Raw genomic sequence first — 14,446 nt, forward strand, 5'->3', positions numbered from 1 at the left:
CTTGGACATGAAGATAAACTGATTACATTTTGGTGGTCAAAGGTCATGGTCACTTTGACCTTGTGCTTGGTCTCATTCTCATAAATGCAGGTCTTACAAACACCTTAAGGGTTTTTTGTCCCCCTCAAAAAGACCTTGAGAGAGTTTACTCCACTTTGGCATAAACATCCACTCAAGAGAATGAACTGATTAGAATATGGTAGTTAAAAAGTCAAAGGTCAAGGCCACCATGACCTCACAAAACATGTTTTTGTCCATAACTCTAGAGTTAAAACTTTGTGACAAATTTTCATACAAATGTCTAATAAGATAATATGAAGGGCTGACATTTTATATTCAATCGGTCAAAGGTCAACTTCACTTTGACATGATGTGTTCTGCAAAAACACTTCTCTGGTCAATGCTCAGTGTCATATTTCAGGAACAGAAGGGAAGACATTTGGTGAGATACCGAAATGGTGACAGTAATCTTGCTCTATCTGTATTGCCGGGGGGTGCTGTATAAAAAGCATCCATGTTTTCACAGACATGGAAGTAAACTCTAAGTGCAACTTGACCGGTGCTCAGATGTGTACAACTGCAAGATTGTCATTCTAGTTTTTGCCTGTGTTTCTTATTTGTATGCTGCCAGGTGCGCTCCCATCGGGACTACTGGAGTCTCTGTCAGCGCACCAATGACGCCTCCTGCTGCCCCAGCTGGACACTGGGAAACTACATTGCAGTCCTCACCAACAGGTCGTCCTGCCAGAAGATCACCGAGCGCGACGTATCGCACACGCTCAAGATCCTGCGCTCGTGTGCCAAGTACTACCACAACGGCACGCTGGGACCCGACTGCTGGGACATGGCCCTGCGACGGAAGGACCAGCTCAAGTGTGCCAGTGTGCCTCGGAAGTGCACAAAGTACAACGCCGTCTACCAGATCCTTCACTTCCTGGTGGACAAAGACTTCCTCAGCCCCAAGAGCCTGGAGTTCCCTCCTCCTGTGCTCAAATACAGCATGCTCTTCTCCCCCACAGAGAAAGGAGAGTCCATGATGAACATTTACTTGGACAATTTTGAGAACTGGAACTCGTCAGATGGCATCACCACAGTCACAGGGATTGAGTTTGGCATCAAGCATGACCTCTTTCAGGACTACCTCCTCACGGATACGGTGTATCCCGCCATAGCCATAGTGATCGTCCTGTTGGTCATGTGTGTGTACACACGCTCAGTTTTCATCACTCTGATGACAATAATAGCCATCATCAGCTCACTCATCGTGTCATACTTTCTCTACCGGATGGTCTTCAACTTTGAGTTCTTCCCCTTCATGAACCTTACAGCCCTCATCATCCTGGTAGGCATCGGCGCTGACGACGCTTTCGTGCTCTGTGATGTGTGGAACTACACCAAGTTTGACAAACCCCACGCTGAGCTGGCAGAGACGGTCGGCGTGACCCTACAACATGCCGCCCTGTCAATGTTTGTCACCAGCTTCACCACTGCTGCTGCCTTTTATGCCAATTACGTCAGCAACATCACCGCCATCCGCTGTTTTGGAGTGTACGCGGGCACTGCCATACTTGTGAACTATATTCTAATGGTGACATGGCTTCCGGCTGTGGTTGTGCTTCATGAACGCTACCTGCCTAATATGTTCCCCTGCTCCAAGCCTCCGCAGCAGCAGAGAGGGTACTGTACCCGCATGTTCTGGGCCGGTCTTTGCCAGACGGCCAACAAATGCCTGTTCACCGTCTCTGAGGCATCCAGGATCTTCTTTGAGAAGGTGCTGCCCTGCATCGTCATCAAACTGCGCTACCTCTGGCTCTTCTGGTTCCTCGCCATCACAGTGGGCGGGGCCTATGTGGTCTGCATCAATCCAAAGATGAAGCTCCCATCTCTCGAGCTGGCAGAGTTTCAAGTGTTCCGATCCTCGCACCCGTTTGAGCGCTACGACGCAGAGTACAAGAAACTTTTCATGTTCGAGAGGGTTCATCATGGCGAGGACCTCCACATGCCTATCACCATCATCTGGGGCGTGACCCCTGTGGATAACGGGGACCCTTTAAACCCCAAGAACAAAGGAAAGCTGATGCTGGACAGCAGCTTCAACATCGCCAGTCCAGCGTCTCAGCTGTGGATCCTCAGTTTTTGCCAAAAGCTGAGAAATCAGAGCTTTGTGTTTCAGTCAGAGGAGCAGGACTTCACGAGCTGCTTCATCGAGACATTCAAACAGGTCAGTACTGTATGTCCATTACATGTCTGTAATACATGTCTCATGGTATACTGAAATCAGGCACTTTTTGGAAACATTATGCAAAGAAATGTTTAGCAGGGTTCCCACAGTCATGGAAAAACTGGAAAAGTTTTGAAATTTCACAATCACATTTTCCAGGCCTGGAAAAGTCATGGAACTAATATCATCTTTGAAAGTTTTGAAAAAGATATGGAAATGTGTTGTGTGTCATAAATGAACTCTTATTATGCCATTCACATAGCTGTCAATTTATTTTCTATAGATGACAACGTCACTGATAGCGGCCTCTAATATGCATCGACATGTGACAATGTTTTGGTTATGTTATGTTTTTGTTTATTTGTTCATCAGTTTCTGTCTCTCCTGTTGTATATGCCCACTGGCATGTCAAATAATTTTTAAGCAACTTTGGCGTAGTGGATGGGCATAAGATATATGTATTTTGTTTTTATTTTACTGCAGATTTGTGGTGTGAAATTATATTAAATTCATTAATTTCTATTATTATTTTTATATTTTTTGGCATTTTTTTAGAAAGCTTAGGGCAAAAAAGGCATTTTTTTTCAAAACATTTTAAATTTCCGACCACATATTGTGGGATGGTAAAATTATGTCAGAATAGAGCTTGAATCTTATGTGTCTGACAAATGCTGGGCAATTGGGCTGTAAACAAAAGGAAGTCCTTGAAACTTGGTTAGTTTTCCAGTGTTGAGGGGAGGGTGGAGTGGTCAGGTTTTTTTGTTTGTTGTGTGTGTGTGTGTGTGTGTGTGTGTGTGTGTGTGTGTGTGTGTGTGTGTGTGTGTGTGTGCGTGTGTGTGTGTGTGTGTGTGTGTGTCCTATGTATCATTCTGTGCCTCCTTTCTAAATCTGGAGTTTTTTTCCAGGTCTGTGTTAGCAGAACTTTCCAATTCCAGCTGATCAGATCAGATTAATAGATGAGATGAGCAGCTGCTGCAGAGGCGAGTGAAAGCAAACTTTTAGACCCAGCGTAATGGATGGTTTTGTTTCACTTAACCTGTGCCTGGTGTCTGCTGCTCCGTCTGTGCCCAGAGTACACTCATGGTGGTGCAATGGGTAAATATTCCAACAGCACACCAAATAAATAGACCAGCTCCAAGAATATAAAACCAAATGTTGGTATGGTGGTGGGCCACCACACCACAGGTTATTTTATGAATTTAGCATTTTGCAGTTAAGACGTGGAATAAGTTGGTATTATTCAGAGATTTTAGGAGCATTATTTGAGCACCTTTAAAACCATTTTAAAATATGTGTCGCAATTGGTTCTTGCTGCAGTTTGCAGCATTCTGCCTGTGTTCTTCTTACAGTCAGCTCTGTGCGTTGTCGTGCATACATCAGCTTTGGGGTACAGATGCATGCAAAAGAAAATCCCACATTTCGGGTTGGATTGAGAAACATTTGCTTTTAAACATTACAAAAAAGCCTTGGATAGCAACAGGTGTTTGGATATGCACAAATATCGCAGCAGTGACCTTTTAAAAAGGTAGCTGAAGGAATGAAAGAGGGAGGCTGAGCTCACATATTCCAACAAGTCCACCACTGATAGGAAATTGTGACAAATGTTCATTTTGATGCAAAGAAGCAAAATGACAAACGGTTCCAGCTGTTCTACTTTTCCATATTTTGAGGGGGTGGGGGGGGGGCTGGCTCAGCAGATCAAAATGTGCAGCTGAACTGATATGAGATTTGACGCATTGAAAATTAAAAAAAAGTAGTAAAGTTTGGTGACTGGACAAAATAACCTACCAAGCATAAAATAAAATGGAAATAAAAAAATTGACTTGTAAAGTGTCACTTAAGAGAGCAAATTGTCACAGAGTACAGTCAACCTTAACCTCCCTCTTCTTTTGTCAGTGGATGGAGAACCAGGATTGTGAGGAGGCGTCAGTCTACCCCTGCTGCAGTCAGTCCACCTTCCCGTACAAGCAGGAAGTCTTTGAGTTGTGCATAAAGAGAGCAATCATGGAGCTGGATCGCAGTACCAACTACCATCTAGACAGCAAGACCCCGGGACCTCGATTCGACATCAATGACACCATCAGGGCCATAGTGTTAGAGTTCCAGAGCACCTACCTCTTCACCCTGGCCTACGAGAAGATGTACCAGTTCTACCGTGAGGTCGGACTGACTGACTTTTTCCGACTTTTGTAGGATTTTAGCACATTTCTATATCTTTAGGATAGAGTTTTCGTATGTTTCCAGGACTCAAGGATGTGTCTAGTATTTTATGACATGAAGCTTTTAGAATTTTAGGAAGTTTCTAGGACTTAAGGATGTTTCTAGGATAATAGGACATTTCTAGGATTTTTGAATGTTTCTATTATTTTTTTAAACATTTCTAGGATTTTAGGGTGTTTCAACACCAAAACCTGAGTATTTCTGACATACAGGATACATTTTTCTTTTTTATCAGTTTGACATTTATGATATGTTTCTGTTGCAGGTGGATGCCTGGATCACTGAGGAGTTGCGTTACGCTCCAGTGGGCCTCAGCCACGGCTGGTTCATCAGCAACCTGGAGTTCTACGACTTGCAGGACAGCCTGTCAGACGGCACTCTGGTTGCCATGGCGCTGTCAGTAGCCGTGGCTTTCAGCGTGATGCTGCTGACTACCTGGAACGTCATCATCAGTCTGTACGCCATCCTGTCGATCGCAGGGACCATCTTTGTCACGGTGGGCTCCCTGGTGCTGCTGGGCTGGGAGCTCAATGTCCTGGAGTCCGTCACCATTTCTGTCGCGGTTGGGCTCTCTGTGGACTTTGCTGTCCACTACGGCGTGGCCTACCGGCTCGCTCCTGAGCCTGACCGTGAGGGGAAGGTGATTTTCTCCCTCAGCCGCATGGGCTCTGCCATCGCCATGGCAGCGCTGACCACCTTTGTTGCCGGGGCCATGATGATGCCCTCGACGGTGTTAGCGTACACCCAGCTGGGAACGTTCATGATGCTCATCATGTGCATCAGCTGGGCCTTTGCCACCTTCTTCTTCCAGTGCATGTGTCGCTGCCTGGGGCCACAAGGGACCTGCGGACAGATCCCGCTGCCCAAAAAGCTGCAGTGTCAGGTGTTCTCTGAGGTGACAGCCCCGGGCCCCTCCCCTCAGGGGAAAGGGTCAGGCCTGGGGAAGTACCAGCTGGACAGCAGGGGCGGGGAGGCGGAGCATTACGAGCTGGAGCCGTTAGCCTCCACTCAGAAGACTGAGGAGAAGCCCAGAGAGGAGCAGGGGGGGTGTGCCCAGCTCTACAATGGGGCCCCTCCCCACCATCACCACACGGCTCCATACTCACACATCCACTACAAGAGCAAAAGTGAGATGGGCAGAGGGGGCCCCGAGAACAGTCTTGTAGGCGCTCTGAGCACAGCATCCAGGTGCCAGTACTCTCAAAACACAAACTGCACATGTGGGGACCCATCTCCTCCTCAGCACCTTTCTCAGCAGTGGACCCCCCACCCCTGTGCTCAGCCTCCCCAGGACCCCCTCCTGCCTCCCCACCCCTCAGCTCTTCCCACTCTCAGGAAACCCCCCAAGCCAACAAAACGCAGCCCAGGAGCCGCTCTACACACACATGGAGTGCCGTATGCACTACGTCCACTGTCCCCCTGCCCATTTCCACCACTGCTCCCAGGGACGGGTCATTGCCCCCAGGCACGGACCCACACACACCTGCCATCTCAGGAAGTACTGTGTCCACACCACAAACCTGCAGGCCAGAGAACAGAGACCCACAACCCAGGCCCTGAGCCAGGACACGAGTCCAGCTCTGAGCCGGGACATGGGTCCATCTCCTGGCTCAGAGCCTATGGGACAGGAGGATGGCTACAAACATGAAACCAGGCCCTCAAGCCCTGACTGTAGCCAAAATATCAGCACTCCAGCCCAGACTCTATGTCTGCCCTCCTTACCAGATTCACCACACCCAACCAGTCCTGAAAGACAGAAGGGAAGGGACATTGACCCTACTTGTGGTGAGAACCACATGTCCACAGATACAACAACACAAGTGGATGCTTGTTGTAAAATCCCTGGCAACCAGGAGAAGCTCAGAAGTATTCCCGTCACACGGGAGGAAAGTGTCAAAAAGTGCAAGCAGAACTCTAAAAGACAGCGGGCGTCCTCGGCCTCGCCAAAGAGACTCTACTGTTTTAACAGGACACTGAAAGTGAAGTGCAATTCAGCTTCAGAGTTTAACATGCCAAAAAGTGAAACCAGCGTGCCTCCTATTGCAATAAACACCAACCCCTCATCTGAAAGCTTATGCTGATAAGAAATCAATATTTTCATAAAAAACTTCACCCAGAGCAAATGTCCAAAACAAGAATGACACATACGATGTCTCTGTGCAATCAAAGCAGGTGTGTGTTTGCAGACCAAGTGCCTCAGTGTGTTTCATTACACAGCACGGACCCACGAAATCTAATGAGTTTACATGTTTCTGTTTGCATTCACCAGGTGTTCTCATGCTAGATGATGTGTTAGATTTAACAATGAATCACTCACTATTGTTAAAGTCATATCATCATGGGAAACTATGGTCTATTCATCATCACAGTAGGCTTGGGCGGTATGTAATATTTCATCCCTTGGTGACATTTCACCGGCGTGTACGGTATATGACAGTATAAGTGTTACTAAACAGGGAAGTACATCTGTATACCTTTTGAATTCAACTTTCTCTCGGTCACAGAAGAGTGACGAGGCTTAGTTGCCTTGTCATAAAACACTTTGTTCAAACTCAACTGAAACAAAATAAAACTCACCCAAATCATCTTGGTTACCCTTGCTAGTAATCTAGTTAGTCTAGTTAGCTCTGGTTTGATCGAATGAAATTCACCAAGTTAGATGTAAAAAAACATGCCATTATTCCCCACGTTCTCGCTCTACCTGCTGGCCACCAGCTGTTTACAGTCTTGTAACTTCTCCCTCCACTAATAGAGACTAGAGACTGAGCCCTGGTGGTGTGTGTTGTGCACTACATCATGAGTTTAATAAAACAAGGAGAGCCTGTATTTATGACGGTATTTAAAAACATAGTAGGATTTCTAAAAACACTGGTATACTGTAATACCATGATACCACCCAGGCCTAAAGAAGCGTCCATGAAATTGAGCTAATGTCAATGTTAAATATACTCATTCAGCAGCCATTTGCACCACATGAAATCGTACAGTATATATATTAATATTGTGTGTAATTGTCAGTATATGTTGTCAGATGTGATCGACCGTAACTAAAATGTGACACATTTTACAAGCTGATCAGAAGTCATTGCCTGACACTTTTTTGTATTTGTAGGCAGTGGTGTTCAGTTCAGTATGCTCTTGTGTTCAAATCTCCACACGCTGCCTCAGATCAAACATGTACTGTATGATTAAAATGTCTTTTTTATCACTTTTGTCCTGCTGTCTCTTATTGTCTGCTCTTCCTGTCTTCAGTACATTCCACACGCTCAGACCCTAACGTTAGACGAGGCTGTTCAAAGTAAAGTATTCATCTTTATTCACAACGCTGTACGCCTCCGCCTTCACTGCCATCTGCCCCTTTGTCGCCTGAGATCAGTGACTGAGTTAAACGGGTTTCATACAGTCACGAAAAACCTGGAAAAGTTATGAAATATGCGAATAGTCATTTCCTGGGCTGGAAACATTATGGAAAACTAATTATACCCTGAACATTTTGGAAAAAATATGGAAATCTGTTTCACAAACCTGTAAAATGACCAGTGTTCAAGTGTGTTCAAGGTCCATCTGAAATTTGAAAATTCAGTAATAATTTCTGTTATTACAGTTTCTGACTGTGATAAACATTTTGGAGATTTGGGTGTAAATATGCCTTGGAAAATGTTTTTTCTTAAAAAAATCATTGATAATTATTTAAAAAATCTAAAAAAAAAAAATTTAAAAAAGCCAAAATTTTTTCTTCAAAAGTAGCCACTACTGAAGCACTACTTTTCTACGATAGCGAAGCACCTATCAACATCGTAAAAGGTTTTGTGGGTTTTGGACTGAATGGCTAGCAGACCACGAGAGGATCCCCACAAACGGCATATGCCAAGTGGCCAGTCAGACAAGAGGGGAGAAAAGAAACCAAAAGCACTGGTTGAAGAGAGGGAGGTGAGCTGGCATCAGGGCGAGGCTGACCCGACTTGGACCGAGAGCATCTCCTCTACACAGCCTTCCTCTGGCTAATATCTGATTGCAGGAGAGTGAAATGAATAAGATACAATTAAGACTCAGCAATAGAAGATAAGGGACTGCTCTGAGCACATCTTTGGAGACATAGTTTGCATCCAGGATCAGGCTTTTGCACTGGGTGGACTGACCTTGTTGGGAGCCATAAGGACTCTGATGCAAGTTCAAAAAAAATGCACTGCAGGAATTGAATGATGCCATCAGCAGCAATTTCCATGGAATTTTCATAGTAGCTGGTGATTTTAATCAAGACAAGTCGCAATCTTCATGTCCAAAGATGTAGCAGGATCAAGGATAAATGTAATTTAGTTTATGACTAATAAATCTACCTTCTCCTTCAACATTAAAAAAGCAAAAGACCAAAATGTTTTCTTCAAAAGTCACCAAAATCCAACCAACTGGCTGTAATACTTCAAAGCTTGAATTCAACCAGCAGCATTTCGACCCAAGAACTCTGAAATGGGTTTTGGAATGTAGAAAAATATAGAAATGTAATCATAAAGTCATTTTTGGAACTGGGTTAATAGCTGGATTAAAAACCAGCCTAGTGTTGTGTGCTGCATGACATGCATCAGCTGAAAGAAGTGCTCAGAGCTGGTGGGCCTGCCGAGGCAGACGGCTTTAATTACAGGGAGACAAGTCTCTGGCAGTCAGCGAGCCGCCTAGCTGCCATCAGCAGTGGTTTTGCCTGTCTAACAAATCTATATTTTGAATGAGTTATTCTTTTGTATTATTTCCAGAGCAACAATGGAACAAAATCTGCTGACTGTTGTGTTATGTTGTGTTTGTTTATCAGCCTTCTCCAAACTACCAGGAGGATATTAAAGGAGCACACATGCTTTTTACATTCAGTGTCAGAGCAGCTTTACTCAATATGTTGTCGGTAACAAAGGATTCAATGAGTGCTGAGAAAGGAGTGTAGGGATGAACCATAGACTGTAAATAAAGATGGACAACGCGTCCATGTCTCCCACCACTATGCTTAAGTGAAGCCAAAAACATTTAACTCCAGGGTCTAAAATTATACAGATGATCAGCATTGTTTTTGCATTAAATGCCCCAGGGATGACATTTTTCTGTAGGCCAATGCAAAGCTAACATTGCCCTGGTTCTCTCGTCAAAAAGCCAATGGGATCTGGATTCTGTGGTAAACAAACATTCATGATACTTACATGTTTTGTTCAGCAAGATGGGGGTGGGGGGTGGGGCTCGATGGCGAGCGCCTGGTGGCTGGGCCTTTACCCATGGGGCCCGGCCGGGCACAGCCCGAAGAGGTGACATGGGACCTCCTTCCCATGGGCTCACCGCCCGTTGGAGGGGCCATAGGGGTCGGGTGCAATGTGAGCTGGGCAGCAGCTGAAGGCGGGGACCGTGGCGGTCCGATCCTAGGCTGCAGAAGCTAGCTCTGGGGACGTGGAATGTCACCTCTCTGGTGGGGAAGGAGCCTGAGCTGGTGCGCAAGGTTGAGAAGTTCCGACTAGATATAGTCCGCCTCACCTCGATGCATGGCTTGGGCTCCGGAACCAGTCTTCTCGAGAGGGGATGGACTCTCTTCCACTCTGGAGTTGCCACTGGTGAGAGGCGCCGGGCAGGGGTGGCAATACTTATTGCCCCCCGGCTCAGTGCCTGTACGTTGGAGTACGGTGAATGAGAGGGTCGCCTCCCTCCGCCTTCGGGTTGGGGGACGGATCCTGACTGTTGTTTGTGCCTATGGTCCAAACAGCAGTTCAGAGTATCCACCCTTTTTGGAGTCCTTAGAGGGGGTGCTGGAGAGTGCTCCTTCTGGGGACTCCCTCGTTCTGCTGGGGGACTTCAACGCTCACATTGGCAACGACAGTGAGACCTGGAGGGGCGTGATCGGGAGGAATGGCCCCCCCGATCTGAACCCGAGTGGTGTTTTGTTATTGGACTTCTGTGCTTGCCACAGATTGTCCATAACGAACACCATGTTCAGGCATAAGGGTGTCCATATGCGCACTTGGCATCAGGACACCCTAGGCCGCAGTTCAATGATCGACTTTGTAGTCGTATCGTTGGACTTGTGGCCGTATGTCTTGGACACTCGGGTGAAGAGAGGGGCGGAGCTGTCAACCGACCACCACCTGGTGGTTAGTTGGCTCTGATGGTGGGGGAGGACGCCGGTCAGACCTGGCAGACCCAAACGCATTGTGAGGGTCTGCTGGGAACGTCTGGCAGAGTCTCCCGTCAGAAAGAGCTTCAACTCCCACCTCCGGGAGAGCTTCGACCATGTCCCGGGGGAGGTGGGGGACATTGAGTCTGAGTGGGCCATGTTCTGGTGCTGTGGCCGTAAGGTGGTCGCAACACCCGAACCCGCTGATGGACACCGGCGGTAAGGGGTGCCGTCAAGCTGAAGAAGGAGTCCTATTGGGCCTTTTTGGCCTGTGGGACTCTGGAGGCAGCAGACCTTTGTCCTTTGAAACCTGAATAGCTTGACATGATCACATTAAGTTTCAAAACCCACTTCCAACTGTCTGCCAAAAATGGAAGTGACGAAACATTTCAAAACAGTTCAATCTTTGGTTCTGAAATTGCCACCTCTTCTAAAAGCTTCAAAGTTCACAGTGGAGTACTTACTGACGAATTTTATGTCATAGAACAAAACATGAAAGTCTCTTCAGCTTGTGTCAACCACAGACTTTGTTTAAAGCTTCTACCCAAAAAACATATTTAAAAAACCAATGGACATTGAGACGAGGGAACCAGGTGTGCTAAAATGCTATTGGATTTCCAGGTTTTAGGACTACTGGGACACTTTGTTAGATAATTACAGGCGTGGACTTGATACTTGACAGAAGCTGCTAATGTGAATTTTTGTTCCTACTTTTGACACAAACAACTGAGAAACATGGCTAACAGAAGCGCTCATTTCACAGCTGGAAGTCATTGATGAACTGTCTCTCTGAACAGGTGACAGATGTATTCTGAACATCGCTGCTTCCTTCTCCAACCTCCCTCTCTCTGTCTCTCTCTGTTACTTAAATCCCTCTAACCAAGTGCAGAAAACACCTGTTTCCTCAGAGGTCAGTTGGGAAAAGAAGCAGTTGTCGTCTCCCATCGTCTCTCCTCCCTGTGTTGCCTGCACTGTGGAATGTGGTGGCTGATCTGCTCTCCGTACATTAACGCCATCTCTTTTTAACTCTGTCTTTTTTCTCATCGATAGTCTTATTCTCACTTTGGTCCAGAGTCAAGTGCAGCGGTTTCTCCAGAGTTTGCTTGGGTGGTACGTAATAGACTAATTCATACTTTGTGTTTGTCAGCTGTCTTGGTTACGCTTGCTTGTAATTTTGTTAGTAAGTCCACTGTTTCAACAATCACCAGCTCCAGTTTGGTCCAAATAAATCCTTAATTCACCAAGTTAGATATAAAAAATGTCTTCTTTTTTTGTTTTTCCAGGCTTTCTTCGACAAATTCATGCTGTACGGCTTCAGGGTCAAAACCTGGGACAAGGACTATGAAGCATGTGCAGAACACCAAGGCCAGTTCAGGTACAGTTGAGGCAAAAACATGTACCTCGAACCTCGAACAGCATTATCCAAGTGTGTTAGCCTGACTTTCAGAAATTGTACTTAGCATGATCTCAGTCAGACAAACATGTTTACATGTATTTTAAAAATCCAGTTTTAGTCGGGCTGACACAGTAATTCTACTTTTTCTAACATTGTGAAAACATACTGACTGAGTTTAATAGAAAGAGGATTGTCTGTATTTATCATAGTATTGTTCAACATACCTTCAGGATTTCTAAATACCCTGATATACCGTATTACCACCTAAGTCTATTCCAGAGACCCCAGATTTTACTTTTCATAAAGAGTTTCAGAGCCAATCTTCTGCTCATTATCTTAATTTTTTAAAGTTTTCTAAAGACAAAAAATCACCACAAAATAACAAAGAAACAAAAATTGGTGCACATTTTTTTAAAAAGAAGAAGAAAAAAATTGCCCCCCACCCTTCAAACTTGCAGGCATGTGTTCTTTTGGAAGTGATCAAAAGAAATCTGCAGTAAAGTAAATATAGCCATTTAAATTTGTATACCCCTCCCCTAAGCTAAGACAAAAAAACATAAGTCCCTAAATTATTACATTTATTTATTTGAGATCCCTAGTGGGCATACATGAAGGTGGAAACAGCGCATATCAGAGCCATGTTACAGAAAATAAATTCACTGTTATGTTAATGTTATTATGACATTATTGTCATTTGCTTATTACACACAACATATTGCCAGAACTTTTTTCAAAACTTTGGATGCTATGGATGCTCCATGACATTTCCAATCCTGGAAAATGTGATTATGAAATTCCATAACTTTTCAAGGTTTTATGTACAGAATATGGACCCATGATGCACAAAGCTGCTTGCCTGAGAACATTAACCCTGGGCTGGCTAATGGTGTCACAGAGGAGGGAGGAAAAGTACCGCTATGCGTCTGCTGGTTCTTTCCTCGCATCCCGTTACGCCCTTTATCCCCAGAACACACTTCCACAAACAGGCCTAAGAAAACACATGACATCAGTGAGCTGCCCACACTGTTGAAGGAAAGATCTTATTTTGGATCATAGAGATGAGCCCTGGTCCCCCGTGGCCGCCTCTCTCCTGCTGCTCCTCTCAGTCGCTGCAGTGAAGATGAGGATCCCTCCTCTGGCCTGCGTGAGCATCCCTGTAATTATATTTGCTTAAACAGAGGTCAAATATTAGCTGTGGCTGCGGGGCAGCCTTTATTACATTTCCCTGCGAGGGAGAATCTCAGAAGCATGCGTGTCTGTTCTAAGTATATTCTGCAGGCCTGAAATAACTGTGAAGAGGCCGCAGAGCTGGAGAGCTTGTTTACAAGGTAAACATTTGCTTCCACTTTTCAAATTAGATTTCGGTGGAGCTGCTGGACTGCTGCAGATTTATGAAGGTGGAGCACTTTTTTCCTTCTTTCTCATCTGTGCAGAAGAGGAGCAGGAATTTTGTTTTACTTTTTATTGATGATTTTAAGGAGCTTCTACCCTGACGAAAGAATTCAACACAAGCACAGATTCAACAAATGCATTCATAAATGATGAAAAGATGACTATACAATACAACAAAAATCACTAATGTCACTATTAGACTCTGTCACTGGCCCTATTTTTTTTTAATCTTGACAATCATGATAATCATTTACCTATTTCACAGCTGTGGCCATGGAGACAAAATTGTTTTTTAAAAATCTGAATTTTGCAGTCCAGCCCTCGAGCCCATAATACTATAACTAGTGTAAATAAAAATGGCACTTCTTTAGTTATTTAAGTTATTTGCTCATTTGCTAATGATTATTGCAAATAGTGGTGTTGCCTACCTGTCATAGAATAGCAGTTGTTTTTCTTTTTTGTTGTTTTTAAACAATGTAACAAATACCCCAGTATTAAGTCTTAAAACCTGGAAATTATGAGTTTAGTCTCATCACAATACATTTTTTTTCTTGTAAACACATTACTTTAAATCTCATAATATTGCGACTTTTATTTCTTGTAAATCAGCCAATTTAATCTCATAATATAACAACTTAAGTCTTGTAAATTTTTACCTTTTTTTCTATATTATATGTATTATGACTTTATATTTGAAATCAATTTTATTTTCTTTAACGTGATTCTAATCCTCCATCCTAGAGATTGAAAGAAAAGACAGAGTTTGAATACACCTTCTGGTGCTACTTTGACATTAGTCATCAGTGAAGTCATAGGGTGTTTCGGGTCTTTAATTGTCATACACTCTCGCCCGGGCGACCCAGCCGTTGTACCAGCACCCTGTGCTGAGCTCTGCGTACTTGGCCCTCTTTCGCTAATGGGCCTGTTCAATCCGGTCTTCCCAGGGGACAGTCAGTTCCAGGATAACAGATAGAGATTTAAAGAAAAGACTAAAGATTAACATTTTATTACACTCAATTTGAATGATTTCTCACACAGTATTCATTCCTGAAGCATTTGTGTGTGTAGTGGAATCATC

At 44.6% G+C, this 14,446-nt stretch overlaps 1 protein-coding gene across 1 annotated transcript in view; it reads left to right on the plus strand.

Annotated features, from left to right (window-relative positions):
* Positions 1-7,649, plus strand: part of disp1 (dispatched homolog 1 (Drosophila)) — a 59,042-nt gene extending 51,393 nt beyond the window's left edge. Inside the window, 4 exon segments of the mRNA XM_042503354.2 lie at positions 632-2,221; positions 4,118-4,381; positions 4,707-5,734; positions 5,736-7,649. Of these exon segments, the coding sequence (XP_042359288.2) occupies positions 632-2,221; positions 4,118-4,381; positions 4,707-5,734; positions 5,736-6,522 (3,669 nt within the window). The 3' untranslated portion in view covers positions 6,523-7,649.
* Positions 7,650-14,446: the final 6,797 nt, after the last annotated feature.

Source organism: Plectropomus leopardus, chromosome 16, assembly GCF_026936395.1.
Source record: "Plectropomus leopardus strain MGB_pleo_1.0 chromosome 16, ASM2693639v1, whole genome shotgun sequence".
In the NCBI taxonomy this organism is placed as follows: Eukaryota; Metazoa; Chordata; class Actinopteri; order Perciformes; family Serranidae; genus Plectropomus; species Plectropomus leopardus.